Source organism: Bombina bombina, chromosome 1 (genome assembly GCF_027579735.1).
Source record: "Bombina bombina isolate aBomBom1 chromosome 1, aBomBom1.pri, whole genome shotgun sequence".
Taxonomy (NCBI): domain Eukaryota; kingdom Metazoa; phylum Chordata; class Amphibia; order Anura; family Bombinatoridae; genus Bombina; species Bombina bombina.
In genome coordinates this window covers 799,798,784-799,820,767 of record NC_069499.1, presented here as the reverse complement: position 1 = coordinate 799,820,767, position 21,984 = coordinate 799,798,784, and the positions used below count along the sequence as shown (strand labels likewise).

General features: G+C 36.5%; 1 protein-coding gene across 1 annotated transcript; it reads left to right on the top strand.

Moving 5' to 3' along the window:
- Nucleotides 1–4,654: 4,654 nt before the first annotated feature.
- Nucleotides 4,655–20,424, top strand: LOC128661100 (vomeronasal type-2 receptor 26). Its single transcript, XM_053715275.1, has 4 exons — nt 4,655–4,684; nt 17,687–17,911; nt 19,066–19,189; nt 19,463–20,424. The coding sequence occupies exons 1-4, from the start codon at nt 4,655–4,657 to the stop codon at nt 20,362–20,364; spliced, it is 1,281 nt and encodes a 426-aa protein (XP_053571250.1). The 3' UTR covers nt 20,365–20,424.
- The last annotated feature ends 1,560 nt before the right edge of the window (nt 20,425–21,984 follow it).

The following is a 21,984-nucleotide window of genomic DNA, read 5'->3' as shown; positions in this document are numbered from 1 at the left end:
ATATAGCCCATCTGGGAGTATTTTTGTAATAATGTTTAGTTTTGCTTATTTTTTAATAACATTGTGCAGATTTTCAGACTCCTAACCAAGCCCCTCAGTGTCAGAAGTAGACACGCTTTTTCAGTCTACTGCTGGCTTCTGTTTGTATAATCTGTCTTTTCATATGCAGAAAGGGTGGGGGGGTGTCTGCAATTTAGCCACTTTCCCTGGGTGTTCCAGCTAACCCCATCAACAGCGCTAAACTCAGAGATCCTAAGTAAGTTTATAAAAGTTTATAAATATAATGAATTTTTAGATCATTATCTGTGCATATTCTTCTTTATGGTAGTGTCTATTACATGCAGATGTATGGAAATTGGTGTATACTGTCCCTTTAAAGTACTGTTTTAGGAACCACAGATAACTGCTATTATCAAACAGAAACAGCTGCTAACCAACCACCAGTGATAGTCGCATGACCCAGCTTTGGAACTAGTGTTTGCTGATTGGCTTAGCTGCATTTTTTTATTTACTATGATGACCCTTTCATTAGTGATCCATTAAATTATACTCACAAAAACAAACGGTCATTCTAAGACACACTGCACCTTTTTTGCATGGAAACACTCAAACTTAAAGGGACAGTCTACACCACAATTGTTATTGTTTAAAAAGATAGCTAATCCCTTTATTAACTAGACTTGTGCGCAGCAGAAAAATTTGTTTCGGTTCGTTTCGGATCGATTCAAATGTTCTCTAATTTCGTTTTCGGATCGATTCGAAGTTGGATACATTCGAAAGGATTTGTTTCGGATTCATTCGGATTTGAATACATTTGGATGTATTCGGTTCGGATTCGATTCATAAATTCAGAAGTTCGGTATGTGTTAGGTGGGATGTGCTGTGTATTAGACTAGTATTATGTACTGTAATATTAGGTGTAACCTATAGCAGAGCGATATAACCTAATATACTGTACAATACTAGTGTAATTGTGATTAGTCCATGGCCATCCGAATGTAACGAATAAATCCGAACTAATTCGGATTTATTCGTTAGTTTCGGTGCTCCGGTAATTCGAATCGATCCAAAGCTCCGGATTTGACATTTTTTCATACGAATTTTGATTTGGAACGAAACGAAATGCACATGTCTATTATTAACCATTCCCCAGTTTTGCATAACCAACACTGTTATATTAATATACTTTTAACCTCTGTGATTACCTTGTATCTAAGCCTCTGTAGACTGTCTCCTTATCTCAGTGCTTTTGACAGGCATGCAATTTAGCCAATCAGTGCAGACTCCTAAATAATGCCACGGGAGTAAGCACAATGTTATCTATATGACACACATGAACTAGTATTGTCTAACTGTGAAAAACTTTAAAAATGCTCTGAGCTAAGAGGCGGTTTTCAACGGTTTAGAAATCAGTTTGAGCCTAGCTAGGTTTAGTTTTTCAAAAATACCACCAAGGGAACAAAGCAAATTTAATGCTAAAAGTAAATTGGAAAGTTGTTTAAAATTTCATGCCCTATCTGAATCATGAAGTTTAATTTTAACTAGACTGTCCCTTTCATTTTTACTAGCATGAATTTGAGAACAGCTGATACTGCTGCAGTACTTTTTTCATTGATTGGTAACGATAATTCCCAATATACCTTAAAGGGCCATAATACCCAAATGTTTAAACACTTGAAAGTGATGCAGCATAGCTGTAAAAAGCCGATTAGAAAATATCACCTGAACATCTCTATGTAAAAAAGAAAGATATTTTACCTCAAAAGTTCCTCAGTAGCCACCTCCCATTGTAAAGGACTTCTAAGCAGCATTTTAGTGTGTTTGTCCTGGGACATCTGAAGGGACTAGCATCGTGCACTCTCATATTATTTCACCAATCAGGTAAAGGAAGCTTACTATGAAATCTCATGAGAGTTAAGTCAAATCTCATGAGATCACAGTAAGAGTTCATGACCTCAGCACTGCTGATGCTGATTGGCTGCTGTTCATTTCTTCTAATTTTTTTACCTGCAGCTGGGAGCAGCTGAGTATAACTTTTTACACAGAACTTACTCTGCTGAGCTGAGGAAATTGTGAGGTAAAATATCTTCTTTTTTTTCCCCTTTTTTACATAGAGATGCTCAGGTGATATTTTCCTGTCAGCTTTTTACAGTTATACTGCATCAGTTTCAAGTGATTTAGCATATGAGTATTATGTCCCTTTAAAGGGAATTTGTTTCTTTTTTCAGAAACAAGGCACTGTAATACATTTTGAAGGTGTCAGGTAGAACAAAGTTATATTTTGAATGTGATATGGCTTTAACCTAATTTTATTTTTTTTAATTTTTTTTTAAACATTTATTTTTTATTAAGGTTGAAAAAAAATAAGAACAGTACAGAAATGCCGTTGATACAGCCATTGTAAAACATACAGTATCAATAAACCATTTCAGAGCTATCCATAACTTTGCAGGATGTATGATTAGAGGGTATGAAATAAAATACAGTATTGGCATTTAGTCCTACTGAGGTACTGTATATGTAATGGGAAAATACACATGTTCTACCTCAGTTTTTCTGTGTATGATGCAACTAGAACAAATTAAACAAGATTGTCATAAAACAATATTTAACACAAAGTACAAATATGAACTTACAGGTCTAAATAAGCAAATACATGGCAAATTCCGATCTCAATGAAAAGACTACATCCCCTTATAATGGAAAACTGATCAGAGTGTAATTCCCCCATAATGGAAAATGTCGGCCACTCTTGGACCGCCTGTCTCAGAGAAGGATTGGATAGGGGTGTGTGAGGGGGAGGGAATAGTGGGGTCATTTTTGAACCTATTATATGTTGCTAGGATATATAACTATAAGGGAACCATCATTGCCTGTAGTGTGAGCTAAGCAGGATAATTAAGCTATAAGTACTAATACCTCAATGGGTATCAAGGAGAGATAAGAAGGGGGGGGGGCTAAGATTACTTTATTTCAGCCATATCTCTAGAGCCTATACACAATTATTAATACAATTATACAAAAATATCCAGCATCTCTAATCTGCAGGTATATAGATATACAGTGATTTCAGGTATCAGCTTTGACTGCTTTGTACTCCCTCACATTATAGAAATAAAGCAAATACTATGTCATATGGTGCAGTAGGCTACTAAGTCAGATTAGGGAATAAAAGTTAAAGAATACTGTATACCATATCATTATTTTAAGGGATAATTCATAAAGGCATGAATCAAAGCCTCAAAGGCTTATGATTAGAAGAAATTGCAGCATATAGTCACTGCCAAGTAGATGCTAACATCAGGGTACCTAAATATGAATGATCCTGCTTATAGTACATATAGGTACAAACTAGTTTGTAGGGGCTTAGAGAGCAGATATTACTGTGAATATATGTTAACAATCTTAAACACATACATTATGACTAAAGATTCTAAATTGAACAGGGAGCCTTAGGAGTGCCTAGGTAAAGACAGATCACTGATTTCAGCATATATACCAATACAGAGTACAATAATAGCAACAACAAAAAAACAGAAAAAAAACAAAAAACATAGAAATTATCCGCGTTCCCCAGACAGTTCATGTACAGGAACCAGCGTGTGAATGACAAAATGTACTTAAGTCTGCCGGGGCTAGAAGGTATAGATACTGCATGGGGACAAAATGTCCAGGTGTGTATCTGGAGTTATCCACGTCTGCTATCAAAGTCTCAGACAAAGATTCAACATGTACATATTAGTGTGGCCTCTCATACCAAATTCTATGCTAACTAATAACAGGAGCGCAAGCTACCTTTACTCAATCTGAGCCTGTCCGGTTATAAACTTAAAAGGCCAAAAGTCGCTTCTCTACCATTGCACTCTTTGTCAGTCTCAAAAGTATGGGATCTAATCCCCCAGTGTAAGTTGGAAACAAGTGGTTCTCATCATACCTAGAGGAGCCGTCCCTATCAATAAAGGACAGCTGGTGCTATCCTACTCCGAGTCTGGGATGCAGACCGGCATCAACTGGACAATGCTGCTCTTTGTAATTGAATGCGTAATGCAAAAGCTCCAAGCATTGGCCTAGACCTCCAGGGTCGTTCACATATCGGGCGACTTTCAAGGGCTTCTCTATCCCCGGAGGAGATCGCAGTTTCCACGCGGCTAGAGTCTTAGTAATGCTAGGTGGCCTGAGCAAGCGACCTGCCAGAGATGCTGTTAATAGTTGAAGAGGGACCAACTCCGCGTCTTCAGTATGGTCCCCTGTACAGATCTTGAGTGTGGTCTCTGGGGTATAGGTGTTATCAGAGGCGGTAGTATTTTTCTTTGTTACCAAGTCAGGAATAGCCTCCTCCGCTATTTTGTTTGGCTCTTGACCCGCATGAGTCTTCCGAGTATCCCCCAGGGCCTCTGTAGTCACTGTGTTTTTCCGTCCGCGATCTCTCCTCAGCGGTATAAGACCATCTCCATATTCATTCACTGGCCAGCATGCCGCTCCGGGTAAGGCCTTTTTCCTGAGTCCTGCAGGCATGAGGAGGTTGTAGAGCTCTAACTTTAAGCCCCGACAGTGGAGTTCCATAAGTTGCAACATGTTGCGCTCCCATGTGTTTATGGCATCCATATTTAGCAATAGCTCTCGGCTTGGAGACTAGTAGTTCTTTGTTGTGGAAATGAATGGTTCCCTTCCCAACTCAAGAAAGGTGTTGTTCTTTTAGTAGAACAAGAAGTGTGGTCAATCTTCAGCACAACCGGCTGGTATATATCTGATATTTATCAGAGCTATGGAGGGGTGGGTGAGGTTCCAAGCCGTCCTTAGGCCTCTGCTGCGCACCTCACAGATTCTGGTCTGCTGGGCTGAAATTAACAGCAAATAATGTTTCAAACTTTTCCAGATAGATTATATGTCTTCACATAACTGAAGTATGACTTAGTAAGAGGAATTTAGGAGTGGTAAACAGCAGTTTTAACATCTCCTCTGTAGAGCCCAAATTAAAAAGCAGCCATCTCAGTCGATAGTCGGACACGCCCCCCTAATTTTATTTTTTAATTTGAGCATTAAAGGGACATATTACTCAAAATATTTCTATCATTTAAAGGGACAGTCTACACCAAAATTTTTCTTATTTAAAAAGATAGATAATCCCTTTATTACCCATTCCCCGTTTTTGCATAACCAACACAGTTATATTAATATACTTTTTACCTCTGTGATTATCTTGTATCTAAGCCTCTGCAGACAGCCTCCTTATCTAAGTGCTTTTGACAGACATGAAGTGTAGTCAATCAGTGAAGACTCCTAAATAACTTCACAGGAGTGAGCACAATGTTTTCTATATGACACACATGAACTAACACTGTCTAACTGTGAAAAACTTTCAAAATACTCTGAGCTAAGAGGCGGTTTTCAACGGTTTAGAAATCAGTTTGAGCCTAGCTAGGTTTAGCTTTTCAAAAATACCACCAAGGGAACAAAGCAAATTTGATGATAAAAGTAAATTGGAAAGATGTTTAAAATTGCATGCCCTATATGAATCATGAAAGTTTAATTTTGACTAGACTGTCCCTTTAAATGAAAGAGCAGAAATTTAAAATATTAAAAATAGTACTTCCAATTGGGAGGGGCTCTCAAGCGCACAGATGAGGCTAATCTTACATGATGTTATAGGAATTGACAACCCCTGTAAGCTTTCACGACCCCACTAGGGGCTAGATTATAATTGAGGGCAATAGATTTTGCACTAGCGCAATTGTGATTTCGCAATTCATTTTCTTCCGCTGATATTACAAGTCGGCTAGCGCAATAGCCTTTTCCTGCTTCAATCCATACCGCAATCTAAGATCTCTGGTAAAATTTGCACAAAATACAACAAAAATACATTGCAAAGTACACTTACACCCATAAACTACACTATTAACTTTATTTACGTTAATTATTTATAAAATATTTTATCCTTCCTGGTAAAATATTTTATTAATAAACAAATAAATAAATAAATAATTAACGTCTAAACCGCCGCCCCCCACATCACCAACCCTAAATAAAACTATTAACCTCTAAACTGCCATCCCCCCACATTTCAAACTACCTAAATAAACTATTAACCCCCTAAACCGCCATTTCCCCACAACACAGTTATAAACTAACATCTAAACCCCCTAACCTAACACCCCCTAACATAACCCCAATTAAAATACACATGCATTAAATAAAAACTATACTAAATACCTTAAAATAAATAAAAACTTACCTGTACCATTAAATTAAAACTTAAGCTTACCCTAAAAAAAAACCTAACATTAATAAAAAAAATAACATTACCAAAAATAAAAAACATACATTACAAAAAATAAAAAACCTACATTGCATAAAACCCCTAACATTTACAAAAAAACTAGCATTACAAAAAATAACAAACAAAATTACCAAAAATAAAAAAAAATCCTATTCTAATACCCCTTAAAAAATAAAAAGCCACCCCAAAATAAAAAAAACCTATTCTAAAAATAAACTACCAATAGCCCTTAAACAGGCCTTTTGTAGAGCATTGCCCTAACCCCTAACATTACAACCCCCCAAAAAAAACCTAACAAAAAAAAACAACTAAATAACCCATTGCCCCGAAAAGGGCATTTGGATGGGCATTGCCCTTAAAAGGACATTCAGCTCTTTTAAGGGCTATTGGCAGTTTATTTTTAGAATAGTTTTTTTTATTTTTGGGTGGCTTTTATTTTTTTTAAGGGGTATTATAATTGGAATATTTTTTTATTTTAGTAATTGCTTTTGTTATTTTTTGTCAGGGTAGGTTTTGTTATTTTTTGTAATGGTAGGTTGTTTTTTTTGTAAATGTTAGTTTTTTTTTTGTAAGCTAGGTTCTTTATTTCTTAGTTAATGTTATGTTTTATTTTTAGGGTAAGCTTAGGTTTTAATTTAATTTTACTGGTACGTTTTTATTTATTTTAAGGTAGTTAGTATAGTTTTTATTTAATTTATGGGTATTATAATTGGTGTTACGTTAGGTGGTGTTAGGTTAGGGGGTTTAGTTGTTAGTTTATTACTTTGCGTTGTGGGGGATGGCAGTTTATGGGGTTCATAGTTTAGTTAGTTTGCATTGTGGGGGATGGCGGTTTAGGGGTTTATAGTTTATTTAGTGTTTGTGATGTGGGGGGATGATGGTTTAGGGGTTAACAGTTTTAGTGTTTGCGATGTGGGTTATTAGGCTAGGGGCTTATGCTAGGTTTTTCAATTTTTTTGTCATTTTTTTTTTGTCATTTTTTTTTTGTCAGTTTCACTTTTTGTTCCTCCATTGATCTCTATGGTGGAACACATGCACGCTCACACGAAAACCCCGCTAGCTTCTCGGACAACCGCTAGAGCAGAATAATGCAAAATAATTATTTTTTCAACTTGTAATATGAGCAGATCCCAAGGAGCGTAAAAAGCATTTCGCTAGTGAAAAATTTAGATTTACTGTGGCACTTGTAATCTCAGCCTAGGTAGGTTAAAGGGACATTAAACAGTAAATATAAGCTAGACATAATTATGTATTCAAAACAAATATTATCATTTGAATAATATGTAGTTGTATTTTTACCAGTATATTAGATGCTTAAATATTGATGATATAAGTGTAAAGGTTTAGTTTATAAAAAGTACTCTAGATTATATAAATTAATGAGCGCTGCCATGTTTGAACTAGTTTTTTTTATTTATTGCTGTCTTCTGATGAGAACAATTAGGGAAAGATATATGAACCAGACAATAAAATAGAATTTGTCTAAAAAAGACTGTGTGGAAATCCACACAAGCTTGTTTGTATAATCTAGTTTATTGCCTACTTTATATCTGTCCCTAACTGTTCACAGCAGGACAGAGAGACAAGGTGAAAGCTTAAATTCAAACATGGCAGAGACCATTACATAAACTCGGTGGAATTTAGAAAAACAACCATTTTTATAGAATTAAATTACAGGAAAGGGGGACAAAATAATTAATGAAAGTATATAAAAATTTTTTTTTAAAACTACACATAATTAAACACTTTATATTACAATCTCATACTGTGTAATATCCTTTTAAGCTCCAGTGGGCTGCTCCAGCCAACCCTTTGGATTACAGAGCCACAGGCTTTGTGTCCATATCCATATTTTAACTGCACAAATACATGGTGGTAAATCACCTGGTAATCAGGAACAGTAAGCAAACCTTGGTTTTCAGCTTACAAGAATTGCCACTGTATCATGGTGCATAGGTGTTGAGGAGATATTGGCAACAGGGTGGTAGACCCAATCACTAGCTAGAGTGATTGGGTATAAGAAAAGCAAGCACCAGCCTTGCTAGGAACATATATAGTAGACAACTCCAAGAGGAGCATGTGGTAGGCCTGTGAAAAGCCAGACCTCCCAATATCATGAGATCATAACTGTACCTGGTCTGCAATAAGAGACAGAACAGCTGTGTAGAGCTGCAATGAGAAGCAGCAAGCTATTGAGTTTGGTAAAAACATCAAAAACAAATACTGAGGTCATAATGTTTTGTATTATAGTTTTATGCATCTTTTTCATTATTGAACTACATTTTATACTGTTCATGCTATACTTGGTTGTAAGAACATGTATTAAAAGCATACATTTACACATATGGCCTAACTAAATGTGAGGGGATTACAACTCTAGACTCCATCTTACCCAGGTTTTAGATTTAGACATAACTGATAAATAACATAACCTGAAACTGTGGTATAAACTGATTACTCTATAAATTATCTGCTGACCCTAAAGAAGGTAACAATAGTAATCCAACATCTCCCCCCCTGCATTACCTATATTTAAAGTTGTCAAAAAGTTGTGATGCTAAATATTTCCATGGGCTCAATCTGGTAAAACAGAGTTAATCTAGAAATATTGAATGTGGCGGCGCTGTATCACCTCAGGGGATGCAAGCTGCTCTTTTCCTCTGTGAAACCTGCCTTCTTTGTGTGTAGCACGTTTCAAATAAAATGGTAGGCGCACAAACAGGTCATACTCACAGGATTTCAGCCTTTTATTAAAACCATCACAAATCTGAAGCTGCATCGGAAGATACCCTTGTGATGGTTTTAATAAAAGGCTGATTTAAAACTGAAATCCTGTGATTATGACCTGTTTGTGCGCCTACCATTTTATTTGAAACGTGCTACACCATTGTGAACTTTTTATTTTGGAGGTGAAAGAAGGCAGGTTTCACAGAGAAAAAGAGCAGTTTGCATCCCCTGAGGTGACAGAGCGCCGCCACATTCAATATTTCTTGTCTCTGGATACGGTCTGGGAGAACCGGGGCTGGCAGTGAGCATCTGAAGGGAAGTGCTAACATAGCTTCATACTTTACTGCTATTTACAAGAGTTAATCTAGAACCTGTGATGTTTTTGCCCTGATTCTGAACTTTTTCGGGGTTGGTCCTCTATGGTGCTGATGTACCTGTGCAATAACATTTAAGTAGAAAAGGCTATTTATTCTGGCACTATACACTTGTTTGACAGTAGATAATTAACTGGAGTGAGAACTCTCTCTTTAGTTTATAAAAGCTATTTTTGCTGATTTAACCTATTACCAGCAATATATAATACTAAATGACCAATTATCATCACCAATTTATATGCATGGAACATGTCAAGGGTGCCCTCTACTGTCCTTGTTGTTTAATTTAGTGTTAGAACCCTTAGCAAAGTTATTAAAACAAACAATTTCTGGTATAGAGATTTGTAAGGTTATGGTGAAACTAATATTATATGCAGTTTACTTGCTATAATTTATCACAAACCGTAAAAATACATATAGATAGAGTCATTTTATAATTCAACAGTTTGGGAAAACCTCTGGCTATGAAATCAGCAAATCAAAATCACACATATATATTACTAGATGATGACACAAGAAGATATTTCTAATAGGTGGTCAATGATCATCTGACATATAAAGATATAAAAAAAATATGTTAATCACAATCAAATTTGTACATTTAACTTTATACTTGTTATACAATCAATCAAAAGAGATCTAAACAATTGGGGACATTTATTTTCACCTGTGGGAAGGATACAATTCAAGATGATTATTTTGCCAAGAATGCTATACCCAATACAGATGATTGCTTTTATTGTTATCTAATAAAGATGTGAATCAAGCTCTGCAGTCAGAAATGTTATTTGTAACAATTAAAAAGCTAGTATTAACTTAGTTGATCTATGAGCCCCCTTTTGCCAATAAGTCCATGAGTGTACTAAATGTTATATTTTATTATTGGGAAGCACAAATGAGTTCAACTTTAAACAGATCATAGGCAATGAAAATCCAAATTTTTCTCAGGGTGATTTATATAAATTTGTCTTACTATGGGTTATGAAATAAATTATTGATACAGAGGCCCTTATGAATCTGGAACCTTATAAACTTTACCCTGTATTTGAAAATACATTTAGTTTGTACAATGGCAAGTTCATTCTTAAATGCAAATTAGGTACTACATTTAGCAAATAGAAAACGCCTGTCAATGGATATAGGAAGAATGACATATAGTTGAAATATGTAAGCTTTACACGAAAGGAAATTATAAACTGACTTTAATATATAAAATAGAACGGTGGAAACAAAATTAAACTATAGAACAAACATTTGGAATGCAAAATGACAGGGAATATTTTATGTCACAGTTTATAATTGCTTGAAGGGACCACTTTAGCATCTAAATTTACAGAATGTGAATTTAGACTAACAAATAGAAATGATTTAAAACCAAGGATTGCCAAGTGGAAAAAATGGTTGTCTTTTTTGTTCATTTCAGAAATAACCAATTTTTAAATTGTCAACGGGCTGAACAATAATGGTGCCAAACCAAAATACTAAAAGTGAAAGTTAAATTGACTATGCCGAATATTTTACTGTTCAATGTCTTGAATTTGCCAATGATTTAAAGGGACGTGAAACCCCAAATTGGTCTTTAATGATTCAGATATAGCTTACAATTTTAAACAGCTTTCACATTTTCTTGGTTCTCTTGGTATCTTTTGAAAAGCAAGTTCATAAACTCAGGAGTGTGCACGTGTCTGGAGCACTATTTGGCAGCAGCTTTGCAAGAATGTTATCCCTATGCAAGAGCACTAGATGACACCACTATTTCTTGCATTTAGTGTTCTAGACCAGTGTTTCTCAACTGCGGTCCTCAAGTACCCCCAACAGGCCAGGTTTTCATTATAGCTGAACCACTCCACACTTGACATAATCAGCTGATCAGTAACACCATGGTTACTAACCTGCTCTCACCTATCAGCTGATTATTTAACCTGTGCACTAGCTCAGCTATAATGAAAACCTGGCCTGTTGGGGGTACTTGAGGACCGCAGTTGAGAAACACTGGTCTAGAACACTAAATGGCAAGAATTAGTGCTGCCATCTACAGCTCTTGCATAGGGATAACATTCTTGCAAAACTGCTGCCATATAGTGCTCCAGACACGTGCAAGCTCCTGAGTTTACGAACTTGCTTTTCAACAAAAGATACCAAGAGAACCAAGAAAATGTGAAAGCTGTTTAAAATTGTAAGCTATATCTGAATCATTAAAGACCAATTTGGGGTTTCACGTCCCTTTAAATCATTGGCAAATTCAAGACATTGAACAGTAAAATATTCAGCATAGTCAATTTAACTTTCACTTTCGGTATTTCGGTTTGGCACCATTATTGTTCAACCCGTTGACATTTTAAAAATTGGTTATATCTGAAGTACCCCCAACAGGCTAGGTTTTCATTATAGCTGAACCACTCCACACTTGACATAATCAGCTGATCAGTAAAACCGTGGTTACTAACCTGCTCTCACCCATCAGCTGATTATTTAACCTGTGCACTAGTTCAGCTATAATGAAAACCTGGCCTGTTGGGGGTACTTGAGGACCACGGTTGAGAAACAATGCTCTAGACAACTACCTAGGTATCTCTTTAACAAAGAATACCATGGGAATTAAGCAAATTTTATAATGGAAGCAAATTGGAAACTTTTTAAAAATTGTATGCTCTGTCTGAATCCCAAAATACATTTTTTGGGTTTCATATCCCTTTAATAATTGTACATTCATGGCCATTCTACTATCTAGAAATCATATATTTTGAGAAATAGATCGTGTCAAACTAATCTAATTAGATTCTACGAGGAAGTAAGTAAAGATATAGATAAAGGGGAATCAGTTGATGTGATATAGTTAGATTTTGCGTTTGATACAGTGCCACATGAGAGATTAGCTGAAAATGTTAGTTCATGGATAAATAACTGGATAAAAGACAGGAAGCAACGAGTAGTAGTAAATGGATCATACTCAGACTGGTCAAAGGTAATCAGTGGACTCCCCCAGGCAGGGGCGAAACTACAGGGGGTGCAGAGGTCGCAGGTGCGACTGGGCCCCTGAGGGTGGGGGCCCAGCTAAAAAAAAATAAAAAAAATTTTGTAATAAAAAACGGTAACCTACCACATGCCTGCACTGATATCATGTGAGTGTGACATGACTACAGGGGTTAGTATTTCTGTTTTACCCATTGGTGTTTATGTGTGTGTGTGTGTGTGTGTATGTATGTGAATGTGTGTGTATTTATGCATGTATGTGTGTGTATGTGTGTCTGTGTATGTTTGTGGAACCAGCAAATTACAGACCTTGTTACTACAGCATGGGGGGGGCAGGGGGTAAACAGTGTCACTATACAGTACCACTATATACAGTATGGGGGGGTGGACCATGTCACTGACTACTGTGGTCACTTTATAAAGTACTGGACAGGTAGGGTCAGGCCAGCCATCTCACCGGCAGATTACAGACTGTGTCACTAACCTACTATATACAGTACTGGGGGGTTAAATAGTGTCACTATATATATACAGTAATAGGGGGTCAGACCATCTCACAGACTGTGGGCACAGGGTACCTCCTTTTGCAGACATGTAATCTGATTCACATTTTTTTCTGTGTTAAATGTAAAAAAAAAAAAAAAAAGTATTAAATTCACCTTTTTTTTGGAGGGGGAGGGGTGGTGGGGGGGGGGCCCTTCTTAGATTCTTGCACCTGGGCCCTGTGGTTTCTAGTGACGCCTCTGCCCCCAGGGATCAGTACTGGGCCCTGTTCTTTTTAATATTTTTATTAATGACTTGGAGAAAGGATTAAATAGCGACATCTCTATTTTTGCAGATGATACAAAGTTGTGTAAGGTCATTAGGTCAGAGCAGGATGAACTTGCGTTACAAGGAGATCTGCAAAAACTAGAAGAATGGGCAGGTAAATGGGAAATGAGATTTAATACGGGAAAATGCAAGGTTCTACATTTTGGAAGCAAAAATAAGTAGGCAATGTATGATTTAAATGGGACAAGACTTAGCCAAACAGAGGAGGAAAGGGATTTGGGAGAAGTAATAGATAACAAGCTAAAGATGGGTGTACAATGCAGGGCAGCGGCTTCAAAGGCTAATAAGATACTAGCATGTATTAACCCCTTAATGACCAAGGACGTACGCCACATGTCCTCAAAAAAAATACAGTTAATGACCGAGGACGTGTGGCGTACATCCTTGGTCTGGAAAGCAGCTGGAAGCGATCCTGCACGCTTCCAGCTGCTTTCCGGTTATTGCAGTGATGCCTCGATATCAAGGCATCCTGCAATAACCCCCCTTGGCCATCCGATGCAGAGAGAGCCACTCTGTGGCCCTCTCTGCACCGGACATCGGTGGCCGGTAACGTTGGTGGGTGGGAGCAAGTCTGGGAGGCGGGTGGGCGGCCATCGATGTGCCGAATGGAGTGGAGGGGGGCGGGATCGGGAGCGGGGGGGGGGGCGGGAGCGCGCATGGGAGCGCGCGCGTGCACGGGGGGCGGCGGGCGGGCGCGTGCACGGGGCGGGAGCGGGAGGGAACCGCTGCACTACAGAAAAATAAACTGGGAAAAGTTAAAAAAAAAAATGTTTTAAAAGCTGTAAATAAACAGCTAAGGGACCTGGAAGGGGTGGGGGGTTGATCTTGGGGGGGAAGCTACACTACAGAAAAGGGCATTTTTTAAAATAAAAAGGCACATATTTTTACTTAACTGGGTACTGGCAGACAGCTGCCAGTACCCAAAATGGCGCCCATTAAGACAGAGGGGGAGGGTTAGAGAGCTGTTTGGTGGGGGATCAGTGAGGCTGGGAGCTAAGGGGGATCCTACACAGCAGCATATGTAAATATGCTAAAAAAAACCACACAAAAAAAGCCCAAATATAGCTTTTATTTTAGTACTGGCAGAGTTTCTGCCAGTACTTAAGATGGCGGGGACAATTGTGGGGTGGGGGAGGGAAGAGAGCTGTTTGGGAGGGATCAGGGGGTCTCATGTTTCAGGTGGGAGGCTGAGCTCTACACTAAAGCTAAAATTAACCCTGCAAGCTCCCTACAAGCTACATAATTAACCCCTTCACTGCTAGCCATAATACACGTGTGAAATGCAGCAGCATTTGGCGGCCTTCTAATTACCAAAAAGCAACGCCAAAGCCATATATGTCTGCTATTTCTGAACAAAGGGGATCCCAGAGAAGCATTTACAACCATTTGTGCCATAATTGCATAAGCTGTTTGTAAATAATTTCAGTGAGAAACCTAAAATTGTGAAAAATTTTACGTTTTTTTTAATTTGATCGCATTTGGCGGTGAAATGGTGGCATGAAATATACCAAAATGTGCCTAGATCAATACTTGGGGTTGTCTACTACACTACACTAAAGCTAAAATTATCCCTAAAAGCTCCCTACATGCTCCATAATTAACCCCTTCACTGCTGGGCATAATACACGTGTAGTGCGCAGTGGCATTTAGCAGCCTTCTAATTACTAAAAAGCAACGCCAAAGCCATATATGTCTGCTATTTCTGAACAAAGGGGATCCCAGAGAAGCATTTACAACCATTTAAGCCATAATTACACAAGCTGTTTGTAAATAATTTCAGTGAGAAACCAAAAGTTTGTGAAAAAATTAGTAAAAAAGTGAACGATTTTTTGTATTTAATCGCATTTGGCGGTGAAATGGTGGAATGAAATATACCAAAATGGGCCTAGATCAATACTTTGGGATGTCTACTAAAAAAAAATATATACATGTCAATGGATATTCAGAGATTCCTGAAAGATATTAGTGTCCCAATGTAACTAGCGCTAATTTTGAAAAATAATGGTTTGGAAATAGCAAAGTGCTACTTGTACTTATTGCCCTATAACTTACAAAAAAAGAAAAAAAAAGAATATGTAAACATTGGGTATTTCTAAACTCAGGACAAAATTTAGAAACTATTTAGCATGGGTGTTTTTTGGTGGTTGTAGATATGTAACAGATTTTGGGGGTCATAGTTAGAAAAAGTGTGTTTTTTTCAATTTTTTCCTCATATTTTATATTTTTTTTATAGTAAATTATAAGATATGATGAAAATAATGGTATCTTTAGAAAGTCCATTTAATGGCGAGAAAAACGGTATATAATATGTGTGGGTACAGTAAATGAGTAAGAAGAAAATTACAGCTAAACACAAACACCGCAGAAATGTAAAAATAGCCTTGGTCCCAAACGGACAGAAAATGGAAAAGTGCTGTGGTCATTAAGGGGTTAAAATAGGCATTGATGCAAGAAAGGAAAGCATAATTCTGTCACTATATAAATCCCGAGTAAGTTCAGAGAAGCGCCACAAAACTAATAAGGGGATTGGAGAATTTAAGCTATGAGGAGAGGTTAGCCAAACTAGGTCTGTTTTCTTTAGAAAAAATGTGCTTGAGAGGGGACACGATTACTTTATATAAATATATTCAAGGCCCATATACAGAGATGGCAGAAGCTCTGTTTATTCCAAGAAAATTGTTTGTGACAAGAGGTTACAATTTAAGGCTGGGGCACAGTTATTGGCTAAGAGGTGGAAACGTCACCTCATTGACAAAATGAGCAGTGCCGTGGGACATCAGAGCAGCTTAGCTAAGCAGCGAAGTCTCAGCAAAATAAGGGCATTTTTTCATCTGTTTTTTTTTAAAACTGATAAATGAAGGTGACCTTTACTTCTAGTGATGATAAAGGATTTAGAATCACTTTAAATACAGCAGTGGTTTATAAATGTTAAAGTATGGTTTTCAATACTATCAATGTGCAGTAAATTAATTGGAAATGGGAAACTAAACCCACATTTTTTTCTTTCATGATTCAGATAGACCATGCAATTTTAAGCAACTTTCTAATTTACTGCTATTATCAATTTTTCTTTGTTCTCTTGCTATCTTTATTTAAAAAACAGGAATGTGATGCATAGGAACCGGCCCATTTTTGGTTGAGAACCTGGGTTATGCTTGCTTATTGGTGGGTAAATGTAAGCTTCCAATAAGCAAGCGCTATCCATGGTGCTGAACCTAAAATGGGCTGGCTGCTAAGATTTACATTCCTGCTTTTAAAATAAAGATAGCAAGAGAACGAAGAAAAATTGATAATAGTAGTAAATTAGAAAGTTGCTTAAAATTGCATGCTCTATCTGAATCATGAAAGAAAAAAAATTGGGTTCAGTGTCCTTTAATAGACAATTCTTTAGGTCAAAATTGAAATGTGCATGGGTGCATTTTAATCTTAAATAGAAGTATTTTTACAAAATACATCCATTATCTAAAATGCTGCTAATAAAAGTTATTATTGTTTTTCTAGTGGCATACGCACATATGCTGTGCAGGCCCATGTACCAGTATTTAAGCTCAGATAGCTGGCAGTGGTGTGTATTGTGTCTGTAAAGGCTTCATATTCATCATACATTTCATCATCATATTTTTGGATCTGTTTATAAGAGCTTGGCCTCTGCATTACATAGCACCTTATTTGTAGTGTTTTATTGATGTATAAGGATAAAAAGCAGGGGTGGAAATGTCCACTTAATGTTAAAGATAGGAAAAAATACAAAATTCTTACTTGTCCTCTGCAATTTCTTACTCGTGCAGGGCTAGTAAACTAGTGAAAATTTCCAGCCCTGATAATAAGTATATATGTTTATGTATTAATAATTTGTGCAATCAACAGGGAAGGATAAGTAACAATTTTTCACGTTGTGTGAGTTTTTGGTGACTGGTGATTTTGTTTTCATATGTACCGTCCCGAATAGGGATATCTCGCACAGAAAAAGATGGTTTTATTCAACATAGGCGCATCTTTGGAACATAGAAACATTGTGTGTATTATGTCCCTTTAACCCTTTAAGGACACAGCTTTCAGTTTGCTCAATTGTTTTATGACGGAAAAATTCCGTCATATGTCCTAAAGAGGTTAAGTAAGTTTTTAAAATTATTTGAGAGCAAATGTACAATTCTTACCTAAGAAGAACAGCTTGAATACATAATTTACACTTTCTATGACTGTCAACGTTTTTTTTATAATTTAGAACAGAAACATTGTGCTTTCTGTTTAGATTTGCCTTTTTTAGATACCCCAGTATAAAGCTGTACATTTAAAAAAAAAAAAAGCAATTTAAATTAAAAAAAAAAACATTCTAGTTTTATATAATGGCTTTATAATTTCACTATTGACAATATAATCAAAATGAACAAACATCATATACCAAAATATTTTAAATCATACCACTAAATAATTATTAACCCACTACATATCTTGTATTCTACATATATCAAAAATAAATATATATTCTTATTTGTTTTTATAGTTACATCCTTTTCTCAAAAAAGTGAATTTTACAAATACAATGGGACAGGATATCTACTTCTTAAATGATGAAATATCAAGTGCGTATGATATATATAATGTCATCTACTTTCCTAATGGGACAATTGTTTCGGAAAAAGTTGGAAATTTTAACTACAATGAACCACCTGGGAAACAATTAACTATAAATGAAGATGAGATACTCTGGGATAGTCAGTTCAGTGAGGTAAGTTTTATCTAATCAATGTAAAATAAGTATGAGAATATGTTTATGTGTGTGTGTATATATATATATATATATATATACACACACACACAAACACACTCAAGTATATAAATAATGTACATATATACAATCCTATTTTTTATCAGAACTAGCTTATTACACGAGACAAGTATTTTGCTCAGTTCAATGTAAAGACATTGTTTTGATACGTTTGGTAGAAAAATTGATGATGAACAGTGTGCGTGATTGTTTTGGTACTTTATGCAAAACTGTATTCTTCTTTTTGCTTTTGTTTTTACTCACACATAATAAAACATTTTATATTACAATCTTATACGGTTTATTATCCCTTTAATTGAACAAAATTTGAAGATTTTTGAGTGGACCACCATACCAATAATTATGTAATTTCTCTTGCTGTACTCTCCTATCCATAGTATGATTTAAAGCTCCCCAGAGTAGCATTGCGCTAACATAAGGGAGTCCATGTTTAAAATAGATGTTGAAAACAAAAAAGAAATACATTCTGAAGCTCATCTGCATGTTGTTACCCAGAATCCCTGCTCCATTAGAAACTGTTAGTTGAGGTTTTCTCAAACAAATATGCAGATATACACTATATGGCCAAAGGTATGTGGACCCCTGACCATTACACCTATATGAGCTTGTTGGACATCTCATTCCAAAACCATGGCATTAATATGGAGTTGTCTCCTCCCCTTTGCTGCTATAACAGCTGCCGCTCTTCTGGGGAGTCTTTCCACAAGATATTGGAGTGTGTCAGAGGAAATTTGTGCCCATATGTGAATTGTCAGGTTGTTGTTTTTTTAATGGAGGCCTTGCTCTCTCTCTTTCGGCACCAAAAGAAAATACAATAAAAAAATGTATGTAATAACATGAAATTATTTAACCCTTTCCTGCAGTTAGGGCGTTCTATGCCATTCTATGGACTTTAGCACAGTTAGGACGGCATGGAACTTCCTAACCATTCAGCTGTCCTGAAACCTTAGCCGCTTTCTATATGGGATCACAGGCTGGGGGGCTTGCCTAGTGTCAACAATGAAATCACATGATCGCATCTTTTATTTTTTGAAAGCCTCCAAAATATATGGAAATATTTAAACAGTTTGTGATTTTTTTTTTCTTTTCTGTAGACACCACGTTCTGTGTGTAGTGAGAGCTGCCAGCCGGGTTATAGGAAGTCTATTCGGGAAGGTCAACCAGCTTGTTGCTTTGATTGTGTACCCTGTCCAGAAGGAGAGTTTTCCAACCAAAAAGGTTAGTCTTTTATAAATAAAAATATGCACTTTCTCATTCAAAAAGAGCACATTGAAGCTACTAATTATATATTTTTATTTTGCAAATGTTATTTAAAAAAGTGAATACATGAGATACCAGGATGTTTATATAATAACATAAATAAAATGGTGATTTCAAATTTATAAAATGTGAACAAAAAGGATGAATAAAAAATACTGCACATCACATATATATTTACATATAATACATAAAGTAGGTAATATAATGCATATATCTTTTATTTCCCACCAGACATGGATGTTTGTATCAAATGCCCAAAAGACAAATGGCCAAATGAGCAGAAAACAACTTGTGTCCCAAAGGTTATATCATTTTTGTCTTTCCAAGACCCAATTGGAATTGTCCTCACATTTCTAGCAGTTTGTTTTTCCATTATGTCCGCTGGGATTTTGGGAATATTCATCAGATTCCGAGACACCCCAATTGTGAAAGCCAACAACAGGGATCTGAGCTACCTTCTTCTGACGTCACTCATATACTCATTTCTCTGCTGTCTTCTCTTCATTGGACATCCAGAAGAGGTGACCTGCTTCTTAGAGCAAGCTATTTTTGGGATAACTTTTTCAATTTCATTATCTTCTTTATTGGCTAAAACATTAATTGTTGTGGTAGCTTTTAATGCCACGAAACCTGGCAACATTTTTCGAAAGCTGGTTGGAGCTAAAGTACCCAAATATATTGTTCTTGTGTGTTCACTGATACAAGTATTTATTTGCGTCTTATCCCTAAGTATAGCACGTCCACACCTTTTCTACAACATGAATGCAGAAACTGGTAGAATTCTTGTTGAGTGCAATGAAGGTCCAGACGTGACGTTTTATTTCATACTTGGTTACTTATGTATATTGGCATCTGTAAGTTTCATTGTTGCTTTTCTAGCCAGAAAATTACCAGATACTTTCAATGATGCAAAATTTATCACTTTTAGTATGTTGGTTTTTTGCAGTGTTTGGATTTTCTTTATTCCAACTTATCTTAGCACTAAAGGCACATACATGGTAGCGGTTAAGGTTTTTGCTATTTGGGCCTCTAATTCTGGGTTACTGTGTTGTATATTTGCCCCTAAATGCTACATAATTATATTAAAGCCAGAGAAAAACATGAAAAAGATTTTGTTAAGGAATCAGCTATAACTGGATCTTAAATGTTCTAAAATCAAAGGAACTATATAACTTTAAATTGCGAGTTGAAGATTTTTCAGTAGACCACCATACCAATTATATTATAGACATAAAGATCCTTACAAATTCTCAAATATCAACTGTTTATATTTTTCTGATATTTTTGTACCTTATTCTACAACAAAAAAATGTTGTTTTTTTAAATTTATCTTTGATATTACAGTTTGTATATGATAAATTAAGGTAATAAATCAGTGAGCTAAGATTAACATTGTAAAACATATTTTCAATTTCTAAAAGCAATGTTTCATAATACAAAATAAGCAAATAAGTTGTTTAACAAAATGCAAGCAACATACAAAAAAATTGAAAACAATTTGGAGTTGTGTTTTTTTGTGTATTACACATTTTTGATGCCATAGAATCCTCTTTGTGGCGCAGCAAGAAAAAAATATAATTTATGCTTACCTGATAAATTCATTTCTCCTGTAGTGTAGTCAGTCCACGGGTCATCCATTACTTATGGGATTATAACTCCTCCCTAACAGGAAGTGCAAGAGGATCACCCAAGCAGAGCTGCTATATAGCTCCTCCCCTCTACGTCATATCCAGTCATTCGACCGAAACCATACGAGAAAGGAGAAACTATAGGGTGCAGTGGTGACTGGAGTTTAATTAAAATTTAGACCTGCCGTAAAAACAGGGCGGGCCGTGGACTGACTACACTACAGGAGAAATGAATTTATCAGGTAAGCATAAATTATATTTTCTCCTGTTAAGTGTAGTCAGTCCACGGGTCATCCATTACTTATGGGATACCAATACCAAAGCTAAAAGTACACGGATGACGGGAGGGACAGGCAGGATCTTTACACGGAAGGAACCACTGCCTGTAGAACCTTTCTCCCAAAAACAGCCTCCGAAGAAGCAAAAGTGTCAAATTTGTAAAATTTTGAAAAAGTGTGAAGTGAAGACCAAGTTGCAGCCTTGCAAATCTGTTCAACAGAGGCCTCATTCTTAAAGGCCCAAGTGGAAGCCACAGCTCTAGTAGAATGAGCTGTAATCCTTTCAGGAGGCTGCTGTCCAGCAGTCTCATAGGCTAAACGTATTATGCTACGAAGCCAAAAAGAGAGAGAGGTAGCCAAAGCTTTTTGACCTCTCCTCTGTCCAGAATAAACGACAAACAGGGAAGAAGTTTGACGAAAATCTTTAGTTGCCTGCAAATAAAATTTCAGGGCACGGACGACGTCCAGATTGTGCAAAAGTCGTTCCTTCTTTGAAGAAGGGTTAGGGCACAATGATGGAACAACAATCTCTTGATTGATATTCTTGATAGTGACTACCTTAGGTAAGAACCCAGGTTTAGTACGCAGAACTACCTTGTCTGAATGAAAAATCAGATAAGGAGAATCACAATGTAAGGCCGATAACTCAGAGACTCTTCGAGCCGAGGAAATAGCCATTAAAAACAGAACTTTCCAAGATAACAGCTTGATATCGATGGAATGAAGGGGTTCAAACGGAACACCTTGCAGAACGTTAAGAACTAAGTTTAAGCTCCACGGCGGAGCAACAGTCTTAAACACAGGCTTAATCCTAGCCAAAGCCTGACAAAAAGCCTGAACGTCTGGA

Bases quoted from the DNA above. Each gene is read 5' to 3' on its own strand.
- LOC128661100 (XM_053715275.1), top strand. From the start codon at position 4,655: ATGAATGGTTCCCTTCCCAACTCAAGAAAG. The intron at 4,685-17,686 runs GTGTTGTTCTTT...TTGTTTTTATAG, and splicing joins CCCTTCCCAACTCAAGAAAG to TTACATCCTTTTCTCAAAAA. The intron at 19,190-19,462 runs GTTAGTCTTTTA...ATTTCCCACCAG, and splicing joins AGAGTTTTCCAACCAAAAAG to ACATGGATGTTTGTATCAAA.